Source organism: Vipera ursinii, assembly GCF_947247035.1.
Source record: "Vipera ursinii genome assembly, chromosome: 1".
Lineage (NCBI taxonomy): Eukaryota > Metazoa > Chordata > Lepidosauria > Squamata > Viperidae > Vipera > Vipera ursinii.
The window spans coordinates 274,287,536-274,302,065 of NC_139512.1; the positions used below are offsets into that span (position 1 = coordinate 274,287,536).

At 37.0% G+C, this 14,530-nt stretch overlaps 1 protein-coding gene across 1 annotated transcript in view; it reads right to left on the reverse strand.

Moving 5' to 3' along the window:
- The window catches only part of SYNE1 (spectrin repeat containing nuclear envelope protein 1), a gene marked incomplete at its 5' end in the record, with an annotated part of 320,362 nt that overhangs the window by 244,153 nt on the left and 61,679 nt on the right, over positions 1 to 14,530 (reverse strand). Inside the window, 6 exons of the mRNA XM_083348719.1 lie at positions 212 to 364; positions 630 to 794; positions 4,721 to 4,923; positions 6,301 to 6,397; positions 12,484 to 12,652; positions 13,209 to 13,321. Coding sequence (XP_083204845.1) covers positions 212 to 364; positions 630 to 794; positions 4,721 to 4,923; positions 6,301 to 6,397; positions 12,484 to 12,652; positions 13,209 to 13,321 — 900 coding nt within the window. The remainder of the gene's footprint in view (positions 1 to 211; positions 365 to 629; positions 795 to 4,720; positions 4,924 to 6,300; positions 6,398 to 12,483; positions 12,653 to 13,208; positions 13,322 to 14,530) is intronic.

Here is a 14,530-nt window from a genome sequence, read left to right on the forward strand (position 1 = left end):
TTGGAAGGAGGTAACAATTCCATTTAAATAGTTCACACTGGAAGCACAAGGAGAGGCATATGATTTACAGAAATCACAGCAGGAAAGTGGTATAGCAGTTAAGAGAACTATGAGGATATATCCCAATGTCCTTAAAAACGCTCTTGCCCCAAAAAGCAGAACAAAACTCTAAAGCAGTGCTACATAGAAATAAGGCTTCTAATGAACTTGCCTCCATTTCTTGGACAAACAACTTTACGTTTAGAAAGGACACTTCTAAATGTGCGTGGATTTTCCTCTTTGCATCATCAATGAAAGCAGACAAGGCAGCCACTCCATCCAGATATTCCTTCTTTATTCTGTCTAATTCATCAGCCCGAGCATACTGTGAAAGTACAGAAAATAGATACAAGAATATAGAAGTAAGGAAGAGTCAGCAGAACATTAAGCACAGAAGGGACAAAAGTTTAAATTCCATTCAACATAAATCTATAGCATTCTTTTATGAAATATGTGTTTTTCTTTTCAGACAGAAAATAGAATGAGTGTTATACAAATCTTTATTTAAATTTAAAAACTAAATTACTTGTTAACCTAATGCTGTGCAACAGTGGTTTGTAACTATAGGAAGAAAGTCTCAGAGGACATACTTGTTTAACTTGCATAAATAATTCTCTCCATCGTCCATTTAGCAAGAGCAATTGTTGTTTTAAATCTCTGGAAACAGTCTCATCACATGTTTCAATCAGAAAATTACCGGCATCATTCATTGCAGTATGTTGCTGAATCCATTGTGGTAAATGCCGGAAGAAATCCTAGGAAGAACATAGGTAATATTGCTGAAAAGTTCTAAACCACACGTACATGAATGTTTAATTTTCCCCAATTTCCCCTTATCATAAGCATATAATGATCGTCCTATCCTTTATGCTATATTTCTCAGGAAATTAAACCACCTTTTCTGCTGTGGCCCCCTTGCTGTGGAATTTTCTCTCCACTAACATGAAATATAAATAAGTCACCTTCTCATTTGCATGGAAACTCTCAGTTTACAGATGTTGAAAACATTGTTAACTATTCTGCATTTCCTATTTATGTACACCTCGGCTTCTGCTGTTATATTGAGAAGGGGCTATTGTCCTGAAAGACACATGGCTTCTAAAGAACAAAATTACTTCTATTTACAGGCAAATAAAAGTCGGTATCTGGAATATAAGACAAGAGGGTTTTTTTTTCCTAAGATGAAATTTCTGCCAATTTGCTTTAAAGATCCAATGCTTTAAAGTCTTGTCTGATGCTTCTGAAATTCAATTCCAAATAATTCTAGTTAGCAAGGTCACTGGTGAGAAATACCGAGAGCTGGCTATTATTATTATTATTATTATTATTATTATTATTATTATTATTATTATTATTATTATTATTATTATTAATAATAATAATAATAATAATAATAAAGTTGGAAGGGACCTTGAAGGTCATCTAGCCCAACCCCCTACTCAGGCAGGAAAGCCTATAACATTTCAGACAAATGGCTGTCCAGTCTTTTCTTAAAAACTTCCAGTGTTGGAGCATTCACCACTTCTGGAGGCAGGTTGTTCCACTGGTTAATTGTCCTAACTGTCAGGAAGTTTCTCCTTAGTTCTAGGTTGCTTCTCTCCTTGATTAGTTTTCATCTGTTGCTTCTTATCCTGCCCTCTGGTGCCTTAGAAAATAGCTTGACTCCCTCTTCTTTGTGGCAGCCCCTGAGATATTGGAACACTGCTATCATGTCACCCCTCATCCTTCTCTTTGTTAAATTAGACATACTCAATTCCAGCAGCTGTTCCTTATATGTTTTAGCCTCCAGTCCCCTAATCATCTTTGTTGCTCTTCTCTGTACTATTTCTAGAGTCTCAACATCTTTTTTACATTGTGGTGACCAAAACTGGATGCAGTGTGGCCTTACCAAGGCATTGTAAAGTGGTATTAATATTCATGTGATCTTGATTCTATCCCTCTGTTAATGCAGCCTAGCACTATGTTGGCTTTTTTGGCAGCTGCAGCACACTGCTGACTCATATTGAAGTGATTGTCCACTAGGACTCCAAGATCCCTCCCACAGTTACTTACTACTATTGAGCAAGGTACCTCTTATACTATACCTGTACATTTGTTTTTTCTTGCCTAAATGTAGAACCTTACTTTTTTCACCACTGAATTTCATTTTGTTAGTAGCGCCCAGTGTTCAAGTCTGTCTAGATCCTCCTGTATCTTAAGCCTATCTTCCTGAGTGTTGGCTATTCCTTCCAGCTTGGTGTCGTCTGCAAATTTGATGAGTTCCCCATCTATCCCCTCGTCCAAATCGTTTATGAAGATGTTGAGAAGCACTAGGCCTAGAACAGAGCCCTGGGGCACCCCACTACACACTTTCCTCCATGTAGATGTGGTTCCATTGAGGACCACACGTTGAGTACAGTCGGTAACCAGCTATGAATCCATCTGATGGTGATGCTGTCTAACCCACATTTTTCTATCTTATCAAGTAGTAGGTTATGAACTACTTTATCAAATGCCTTACTGAAGTCCAAGTAAATTATATCCACAGCATTCCTCTGATCCACTAATTTTGTCACTTGGTCAAAGAATGCAATAAGATTTGTATGGCATGATCTGTTTTTGACAAACCCATGTTGGCTTTTAGTGATAACTTTGTTCACATCAAGGTGTTCGCTGATTTGTTGTTTGATTATCTTTTCCAGAATCTTCCCAGGTATTGAGGTCAGGCTGATAGGTCTGTAGTTTCCTGGATCTATTTTTTCCCCTTTTTTGAAGATGGGAACTACATCAGCTCTCTTCCAGTCCTCTGGTAGTTCCCCAGTGCTCCAGGATCTTTGAAAAATATAGTTCAGTGGTTCTGAGATCACATTTTCCAGTTCCTTGAGAACTTTGGGGTGTAATCCATCTGGTCCTGGTTATTTGAACTCATCTAAGCTGGACAGGTGCTCACTTACCATTTTCTTGCCTATCTTAACTTGTGTTTCTATTCTGTTTTTTATGGCACTGTTTTTGATAGGTTGGACTGTTTTTTTTTCCCTTTGTGTAAAGACAGATGCAAAAAACGAGTTAAATAGTTCTGATTTCTCCCTGTTGCTTGTCACCTTCTTGCCATTTTCACCCACTAATGGACCAATCATTTCCTTTACTTTTTTCTTCTTTTTTACATGTTGAAAGAAGCTTTTTTGTTATTTTTGACTTTGGTCACAAGCCTTAGTTCATTTTGAGCCTTAGCTTTCCTCATTTCGTCTTTGCAGGCTTAGGTTATTTGCTGATATTCTGACTTGGTTATGTGCCCCTCTTTCCACTTTCTATACTTGTCCCTTTTATCTTTTAATTTATCAAAGAGTTCTTTATGCAGCCATGCTGGTTTCTTTTGAGAGCTGTTATTTTTTCCTCTTTGTTGGTATTGTGATAGAATGGGCTTTTATTATCTCACTTTTCAAAATTTCCCAAGCTTCTTGAGTTGTTTTCCTTTTGAAGATTCTCATCCATGGAATCCTCCCCAAGCTCTCTCTAAGTTTATTGAAATTAGCTCTCTTAAAGTCCAAGACTCTAGTTTGACTGTCTTCTATTGCTTGTGCTTCCATAATGTTGAATTCCAATATTGCATGATCACTTCCTCCCACAGTTCCTGTGGCTTCAACACCTTCTATCACTTCATCTCTGTTAGTGAGAATTAGATCCAAAATATAGCAATATTTTAGAGGAGCGCAAGTTGCATATACCTTTCTTAAATGCTTTGAGTCTAAGATACTTCAACAATTGTATCCTATATAAAAATGTACTAAAATATGTGACATTATCAGGTGGGTTTGCTTCATTTTATACCACTGACTAGGCACGAAGACAGATTTTTTTTCAGTCTGCTTTTTAGCTTCTGAGCTAAAGGCTGAGGCTTGGAGAAAAGAAGGAAGTAATGGCATGCTGCTGGCCCCTTTGGCCAATTATTTTGGCTAATGGGTGCAGGAGAAAACCTTTTCTGCCATTGCATCTCCCCTCTGGAACATCTTGTCTCCCAATGTAAGGTTGGCCCCAACCTTTCATAATGGCCTACAGAACTGGCTCTGCAATTTAGCTTTGGGCCCCAGTGAGGGAGCATCATAGTGGAGGTGATTGATTAACAACAGATCCCATCTCCCCCCCCCCCGCCCCTGCTCTCCCAATCTATAATTGAATGGTAGCGTGTGCTGTGGTGGCGCAGTGGTTAGAATGCAGTACTGCAAGCTGCTCACTCCAGGAATTCGATCCTTACTGGCTGACTCAGCCTTCCATCCTTCAGATTGTTGAGGGAAATATGCTGACTCTGTAAACTGCTTAGAGAGTGATGTAAAGCACTGTGAAGTGGTATATAAGTCTAAGTGCTCTTACTATTGCTTATATTAATTGATGTTTTCTCTCTCTCTCTCTCTCTCTCTCTCTCTGTGTGTGTGTGTGTGTGTGTGTGTGTGTTGTGTGCACGCATTTATCTTTTATGACTGTAAGCCACCTGGAATTACCCTGTGGTAAGATGGGCTGCCATCTTCATTTATTTATAAATGTTATAAATAAATAAATAAAATAGAGGTAGTCATATTTCAGATGTGGAAGCTCACGGGGTCATGTTGAGACATCACTGCCTCTCAGTTCAACCTGTTTCCAGAGTTGTTGAATAGAAATCTAACATATACATGTTAAAGTACTTAAGGCAACAAACGTTCCTTACCTTTTTAGCATGTTCAGGCTGATTCAGCATTTTTTCAGCATCTTCCAGCCAGGCCTGCAAAATGGCGACTGTATTGCTATATCGATCCCAATTAGAAATGACTTCTTCTAACATACTCCGAACACTTCTCACTTCAACTGACAAGTGCCTCCACTGCGTTGTTGTATCATTCATGAACTTCTTAATGTTCTCTATTTCTTCCGCTGAAATATAGCACTGAATCTTTAACATAAATCTTGGATCAAATGAAAACCCCAAGATAAAATAACATTAAGAACAAGCAAGAATTAATCTTAATACAAATAATTAGTACAAGCACAGTATGTTATTTTAGTGACTCTTTTAAAGACACACCACATTGACATTATACCTAATCATATAGCAATCATGAGAGTACAGTGAAGCTAAATAGTAATAACTTACTTATTGCTGATAAATGTACCATCTTTACTATTAAATGTAATCTCAGAAGAAACAGACATATATCTTTAGTCACATTTTACACACACACACACACACATACACACACACACACACACCAAAAAACAACAACACCAGAATTCTCCAAAGTGATCAATATCGACCTCCAATGGTCAATGGGACTATCCAAAGAGTTGTTGTTACTATTAGTAGCACTTATTAATTTTCATATAACAAATATGTAGGGATTGATCAACAATCTGAAACTTCATGAAGGGGATTAACGAGCTGAAAAATGTGGAGACCCCCAACATACATGCACAGATATTTAAGTATAGCAGCACCCTACTGCTGCCTTGTGCAATGTTGGGGAAACAAGGTCCACAGCGATTAAGCATTCATCCTAGATTATAATGGGCATTAGTGCCTAAGTACACTGTGCATTGTATTGGGAAGTCCTTTTGGGGTCTGCAAAGTCATCAAACGGTCACTTTGCAAAGTGTATTGCCATGGGAAAAGTTCAAGGAGCTAAAACATCTGCATCCAGAAGGTTTGGCATGGCTACTCCAAGTATTTTCTCTGGTTGCCTTCACATACCATTTGTTTCACTGGTGGTCCAAATGGAGGAATTATCTGTGCATGGGTAGGTTTGCAGAGATAACTGGGGTAGTTATCAAAGCAGCTGTAATGAGCCTTCACTGCTTTAACACTTCATAAAGTGAAGCCAATCCATTTTTCAAAGAAAGCCTTTTAAACGCTTTGACAATCTCTAGTGTTGTTTCCCAGCCTGAGGTAGAGCATTTGTGGCCAAAATGAATAAACAAACTTTCATGTGGAAATTAGATTAATACTAAAATCAATGTTGTTACACATCATAAAAAGCTACATGAGATCTAAATATTTTTACGTAATTGGGGCATTAGTGTGACATCCAAATGTGTACCCCAGCATGGTTAAAAATCCCACATCCATAAAAAAGAACATTAGAAAAAGTTTACCATGTTAGAAAAGGATCATTGCTCTGAAATGTCTTCATGTGGTTATTCATACTCTGCTCTCATACACATGGATTCCAATTTTGTCATTTTCCAAATTGCTTAGCAACAGCTGAACTTGATCTAACAATAAGAATAATGCTGAACAAATACACTTCTACTTACATGAGCCATTAGCATTGGCGTACATCTCAGCTGTTTTTTTCAAGATCTGGTACGTAATTTCATACTGCTCAAAAAATTTGTTGTTTTCTATAATAGTCTGAAAAAGGAGAAGAAAAATGAAATCTACAATAAGATAAAAAATAGACTTTAAAAATATAAGTATACCTATTAAGCTTTCCTGAAAGATTCAATCCTCCAGATCTTTTTTTAAACTTTACAATATATATTAAACTTTTTAAAATTTTATCTTTCGCTTTGGGAAAAATATATGCAAAAATGCCCCTGATATTAACCTCATTGTCAGCACATCCATATTAATTATTAAAAAATAACTGAGGATGATGTGGAACTATAGTAAAGCAAATTAATTTATGAAATCCAGTTTGGGTCAGTAATCAAGGCGTTGAATTGGCGGCATGGAGACTTGCTTTGGATAGAAAAGTGTACTGGATACAAGTTGTTTTGTTTCAACCCTAGGAAGAAGCTGCCTACAAAACTGAGGAACTTGTTGATATAGTCACCAAAAATAAAGACTGACTCAAGGTCAAAATCATCATCATCATAGGGCACCTTAAAGAGAAGCAGACCCATGATCAATTTTGCTCATGAAGGCCAATGAAAATGACAACAGCCACGCAGGATGCCAGGCAGAGAAACCTAAAGAATGAACTTTAGATTTTCTACATGCAAATTATCCTTCTATTACTAAACACGTTTCTCATACACAATCTAATGATAATTCATCAAAATGTACGCCTGATTGCTAGGCTCCCAAGTCTGGACTGCAAAATTAGATGGGAGTAAACAGTAGCAGTTTCCTGTATCTCTTTGTTAACCTTACTGGTCATCCAGAGTTTTTCTCAGACTGCTCTTTTAAACAGAGATCAGTGTATATTTCCTTATCCTGGTGAGTCCATAGGCCTTACAATCAAGACACAAATAGTGTGACATTATTTTCTGATTGTTTGTGTTTTTAAAATGTAAATATTTTTAGTAAAAGATACAGTAGCTAATGCAGCAGTCATTTGGCCTTATTATCAATGGCATGAACTTATAGGATGGCCTTAACACAGAGGTCTTCAAACTTGGCCCTTTTATGATTTGTGGACTTCAACTCCCAGAATTCCTCAGCCAGGCTGAGGAATTCTGGGAGTTGAAGTCCACAAGTCATAAAAGGGCCAAGTTTGAAGACCCCTGCCTTAACATTATTGATTGACTCAGGATACAAATGCTCACAGAAGGGAAATTAGCCAGATACATATACAAAATAAAAAAAGCTGTCATGAAGCCAGAAAAATAAAAAAGGAAATAATAACTGGGGATGGTGGTAACAAATCTACAAACCTACAAAAAGATCAGTCACTTATTCTATTGAACTATGCAATTAGTACATCCTTCCTTCATTTAGCAGCTGCATTCCATTCCAACAAGTTGGTTATTAAGCCAAATGGTTGCTAAGTGAACATGTGACTGATAGAAAGAGATAGAGAAAACAGACATTATGTAGATCATTGGTTGCTGCAATCTTATTCAGATAAATGAAACTTGGCTCTCTCATACAGTGCCCTGTGCCTGACCCTTTTTTGCCCTTCACAGGGTGGGGAGATTGCTTAAACAAGCTATCTTTCCTTGAGTTTTTTTTTTCATTACAGCACTTCCTTAAAAATACCTAACCAAAAGTTCATAAACTCAGCTCTTTGACTTTAATTAGTTGATTAAAACCCTCCTGCCAGTTCTCATTGCAGCCTGAACCTGACCAGATATTAATCAAGTTTCAATGAAAGGCTTTTGTTGTCAAGCAGGCAAAATTTGGTCATAAATGCAGCATTGTTTGGAAAATGGTGGGGTTTTTTTTAGCCTGGTATCTATGAATGGTTGCTAAGGAAAGTAGCTGCTAAATGAGAAGTGGTTGTATATGCTAGCAAATACACTGTATTGAAGAATGGACAATGACACTGACGTCTATAGGAGAAGAACTGGGAGAACCAGAGGAAAGAGGGATCAGCCTAGAATCACTTTGTAGCCACAAATGAACTAAATCTAATCACCCTAATTGCCATTGACCCTTATGCAACTCTAACCAACTGCTGACTATTAGTTGAGAAGATTCTTGTGCATGGATTTTTAGCAATAAATTAGTTAAACTGAACCTTCATACTTTTTACGCCTCTCACATAATACCACTAGGTAATTCTTTCTCTTTTTCTTAAACCCTCATGCAAAAGCTAATCAAAGCATATGAGCATGCATCTTGGGTTCTTCTCTTTCCCAAAGTATACATAGAGTAGAGCTTTTTCCCTTCCCAATAACTCATTTAGTAGAGAAAGAAGATTGTTCGTAGCATGCAGTCTAATATATGTAATATGTGGTTTGTCCCTAAGACCACAGGAGGGCAAGAGCTTAACCGAAAAAACAGGTTTCATACCTGTTTTGTGCACTATTAAATCATACTGACACAGATCAACATTAAAATAAATATTTTAAATAAACCTGTAGTATTTATTTTTAAGATCTAAATCAGTTGCAACAATAAGAAAATAAAATTAATCTTTTCTTTGAATATACTTGGCAAAATCTTAAAGCAAGTTGAAGGCCTGATACAACAATGCATATTTTGTGGCTAGAATAAGATTTATGAAGTACTTCAGCATTCCTTTCTTTGAATAAACATGGTCCTGCTTGGCAACAAATTAACCTTATCTGATTTGGAAACTTTAGTAATCATAGATCAATAAACAATTTGTTATTATTCACCATGGTAGTGCAGCTCCTTATAGCTCCTTGTAAGTCACCTACTTATAGAATAGATGGTGAACCTTTTACAGACCGAGTGTCCAAACTGCAGCCCCAAACCCACTTATGTATCATCGGATGTCAGGGGCGTGGCCCATTGGGTGGGTGTGGCCAATTGGGTGGGTATGGGTGCGGTGGTTACGGCAGACTGGGTGGGAGTAAAAAGTTCAAACAATCAATTCCAAATTTGTGAGATTTTTTTTTCCCGCAAGAAGTTGAAATTAATTGATTGATTGAACCTTTTTTTCCCCACATGACGGTGGAGGCCTAAAGTGAAAAAGTTTTATAAAACCCAGCTGAAGGCCTAGGACTGGGGCAACGGCGTGCGTGCCCACAGAGAGGGCTCTGTGTGCCACCTGTGGCACGCATGCCATAGGTTCGCCACCACACGATAGAATAACAGAACTGGAGGGACCTTGTTGGTCATCAAGTTTAACCCACCAGCACCCCCTGCCCAAGCAGGAGACCCTACACCATTTCTGACAGATGGCAGTCCAGTCTCTTCTTGAAAGCTTCCAGTGATGAATCTCCCACAACTTTTGAAGGCAATCTGTTCCATTATGTCAGACAGTTCTTGAAAAATATACAACGGGTACAATTTTGCATTAAAATACCCCAAAATTAAAAAGCCAAAATATTAGTGAAAATATCTATTAGCAATGAGGAAGCAATAATGGAAAACTTAATTACTACTATATGATTAACAGGAGAATGACACAATAATATATGACTTTTAAAGTTCCAACAAGCTATTGTTTTCAAACTGATTTAAAAAGGCCAAGTTGCAAATGTGTGAGATCTCTGAAATATTAATCATACAATTCTGAAAAGCAATCTTTCTAATTTCTCCATATAGTATATATGTGTGAGAAGAACATTTCTTTGCTTTATATTCTATTAAACATTTAATTTTGTACCCTGAAAGACCAGGAGCCCATGAATTTAGCCCATGGCAGGATACAGACTGGAGCCAAATAGATTTCTGGATTATCTTCCTTCTTTCCATTCTTATAATTACATTTTATTAGATACCGTAAAACGTTCTAGAGAATTTGAAAGGTTGCACACTCTTTTATATTGCCTTGGTTAAGACACAACCCAACCGTGTCTTTTGGAATTATATAACATGCTCCTTTATATTTACAGAAGAAAAATAACAGAGTTGGAAGGGACCTTGGAGGTCTTCTAGTCCAACCTCGTGCTTAGGCAGGAAACCCTATACCATTTCAGAGAAATGGTTGCTTAATCTCTTCTTAAAAACTTCCAGTGTTGGAGCATTCACATCTTCTGGAGGCAGGCTGTTCCACTGATTGTTTTAACTGTCAGGAAATTTCTCCTTAGTTTTAGGTTGCTTCTCTCTTTGGTTAGTTTCCATCCGTTGCTTCTTATCCTGCCTTCAGGTGCTTTGGAGAATAGGTTGACCCCCCTCTTCTTTGTGGCAGCCTCTTAGATATTGGAACACTGCTATCATGTCGTCCTTCTCTTCATTAAACTAGACATACCCAATTCCAGTAACCGTTCCTTATATGTTACCGTTTACTGTTATATTGTTAGTGTTCCATGGAACAATCATTTTTGCCAAAAATAAGGATAATTATCTTGCCTTAAGTCAGCCATTAATTGTGACTACCACTTCAGACAAATTATCTCTTCTTAAAAACTTCCAGTGTTGGGGCATTCACAACTTCTGGAAGCAAGTTGTTCCACTGTCATACAAAAGAGCTAAAACTAATTGAAGATTTAAATGGTTTCAGTCCATTTAGAAGGACAATTGAATGGACCAAGTAAGCATAAATAAATTTACTCCTAGGTAAGTTTTCAGTTCATGTTATTTCAAGAAAGCTGTCATCAAAATCAATGGAAATTGAATTGTTTAATATCCCACTACTTTCCCTAATTTATGATGAATGGCATTCAACATAAAGAACAGTTACCATATTGGAAGACTAGGCATATCAGATATGTAACATTGCCTTTTTCAAAGTCAAAGACAATTTGTTCAGCTAGTTAAATACTTTCTGCATGGGCTGACAGCAGCTAATTAAATTTTAATAAAGGAGTACAGGTGGACCTCGACTTATGACAACAGTTGGGACCAGAATTCCCATTGCTAAGTAAGATGATTGTTAAGTGAGTTTTGTAGTCCTCTTTGCCATGGTTATTAACCAAATCATTGCAGTCAATAAATGAATCCTAAACAAATCCAGCTTCCCCCATTGACTTCTGCATGTCCAAAAGCTGACTGGGAAGGATGCAAATGGCAATCACATGATCCTGGAACACTGCAGACATAAATAGATGCCAGTTGCCAAGCATCCAAATTCTGACTACATGGTCATAGAGATGCTGCAACCATCGTAAATGTGAGAATCGATTGAAAGTCACTTTTTTCATTAACTGTTGTGACACCAAGCAGTTGCTAAATGAATAGTTATAAGTCAGGGACTAGTTGTATTTTCCAGTTCCATTAGACGATGTTGCGGAATGAAGAAGGACCTTCTGTATGTAAAGGAAGTATAGGTAATCCTCGAGTTAACGATCACAACCGAGCCCAAAATTTATGTTGATAAATGAAACATTTTTAAGTGATTTTTGCCCCATTGTACAACTTTTCTTGCTGTAGTTGTTAAGTGAATCACTGCAGTTATTAAGTTAGTAACACAGTTGCTGAATGAATTTGGATTCCCTATTGACTTTGCTTGTCAGAAGGTTGCAAAAGATGATCACATGATTTTGGGACCCTGCAACCGTCATAAATACGATATGAACCAGTGCTGAACTCTGATCACGTGACCACGGGGATGCTGCAATGGTCGTAACTGTGAAACATGGTCATAAGTCACTTTTTCAGTGCTGTTGTAACTTTGAATGGTCACTAAATGACTGCTGTAAGATGAGGATTCCGTGTATTTACTATCAACTTTGAGTCCCAATCTCCAAAAGAATTAAGAGTGTGTTAAGCAAAATCCTGATAAATTCTGAAGTTACTTGTCCTACCAATCCTTCCCTAAAGGGTTCAAGTTACTCTAAACTGAACCCTCTTCAGAGGCAATAAGAACAGAAAACACATACACACACACACACACACACATTCTTTTTTAAATATTGTTGCTCAGTGATCAGCTCAGTTCTAGGGAATGTGATCCATCTGCAACGTGCTTCATGTAACATGCCTTGCCTGCATGATAAAAATATGACAGTGTGCCTTGACTCATCATGATGTGGGAAGCTTCACGCCCACCTCTTTCCTTGCAGGCCTGTTCTGTTTAAAATCAATCCAGCAATATAATTGGGAAAAACAACACTATAATATCACATTAGCTGTTTGTGTTTTTGGTTCATATATTTTCTTTCTTAAAATTGCACGTTCATAAATCAGGGTAAACTTGCCATATAATTCTGAAGAAGCAGCTCAACAGAATCTCTTCTTCCATATTTGATAATCCATGATTTTAATTTTGATTCAGCCAGGACCAAGAGTGACAGCAAGCGGTACTTCAGTTCCAAGAACTCCATTTTCAGCAGATGGAGATCAGATGAAGAGGCAACAAAATTAAACCTAGACATGAATTACCCCATCGTTAAATACAGAAACATACAATGAGCATAAAATTACAATTCATGCTGCAAAGCTGTAAAGCATAAAGATATTGAATGTTGAATTTTAATAACCAACGTAAACTAGTTGAGTAGGTTTATAAAGTGAAGAAAGGTATGAATTCAATTCTAAACACGAATGAAAAACATTATATAGAGCTTGTTTTCCAGTAAAGACACTGATAAGAATTGTAAACCAAAATATTTTTATTAAACAGTGATTTCTTTCTCTCAGCCCCCATAAACATTTCCAAATGATGTTGTTACATAATGTTTTGCCTACTGCTAGGTGGCAAACAACAACAAACAGCTTTATTCCATTTTCAAAATTTATAGCTTATTTACTTTCAAGTATTTTTCTCAAACCAGTGTCAATGACCAGAAAAGATAATTACAGTGTGGAACACTTGTTTCCTCTGCTATTTAAAAAAAAAACCCTTTAGAAAACCAGAGACTGATTTTAACAGAAACAAGCAACATTTTATCACTGCAACATGTAAGAATGAATCCGGACTTACCTCTCAGCCATATCATCAAGCTGCTCTAACGGAATAGGGACTCCATTGACAGACTGAGCTCGGTGGATTTCCTGGAATGTCCTTTTGTACCCATCTACATTTTTAAGCATATCCTAATTTGGAGGGTTGTTTTTTTTTAAGAGAGAGCAAAGAGAAAAAAAATAAAAGGTTCACAGCTGGCAATTTTAAGGAGTATAATTTTTAAAGCTGCACTGATGACTCAATATATAAAAACGTTTGTTCAGGCTGTCACAGTTATAGGTGAGGGAAAGCATTTATAGCAGCTTGATCTTCTTCAGAACAAAAGTGCTTTTTGAGATATTGTGCTGTGCCCTGGTAATTCTGGCTTATTATAAATCAAACAATCTGGTTATTTGCCGAAAGCATTTGGAAAACATGTTGCTTACTACCCCCAGTCAATCCATTTACCTATCGGTTTATGAATCCTATTCCACTTATTGCATAAGGCAAATAGAATATGCACACACAGTAATATTTCCTTCTTAAAAATCCATAGAGTCAGATCTTTTAGAGTCACTGCATCTTTCATGCATAGTGAACTCAGGAATATGGACTGGCTGAATTCGGTAATCCATTCCGAAGTCACTGTAGCTTCTAAATCATCTGGTAAAAAATATAAACCAGAAAGAGTCTAATATCTGGGTGTTTTTTTTTCCCTGTAGTATCTAAGCAACAGTACTTAGTGAAAGTTATTTATTAAAATATTACTAGTAATCATCAGAAGAAATGTTCTTAAAAGAATATGCCAGGGCATGTTTTTCTACCAGTCACAATTTAATTAGACTAGCAAGGTGATACGAATAGGTAAATTTCTGTTTTGCACCTGCTATGATTGTATTTAAATTGACATTATACATCCATACCATGAACTGTGGAGGTTTTTAAAAAAGTCACTGTTCTTCTATCTACTATTATTCCAGTTCCAACTGAATGCAGTTAAAAATTTAAAAAACTGTTGCATTCATACGTCTGTGAATTTTAAGTTTCTGGCTAGGGGGCATTCAAACAGCAAAGTACAGAACAGGAAGTCAAATCCACCAATCAGCACACAGGATGTGCACCTCCCCACAACGTGCAATTGGGATTTAGCAGGTATTTGCGTTGGCCCCTCTGCAGCTAACTTCAATATATGCTTCCCGAACAACGCCTTCATAGCATAAATATGCAACAATTGCTATGGACAGTTGCAGGCAACTCTAAATCAGCCTTAAGACAGGTTAATGTTATTGTAAAAGAACTATCCTATCCACACAATTAAAAACACTATCTCTTGTCTAAGACTAATAAAATCTATAAAACCA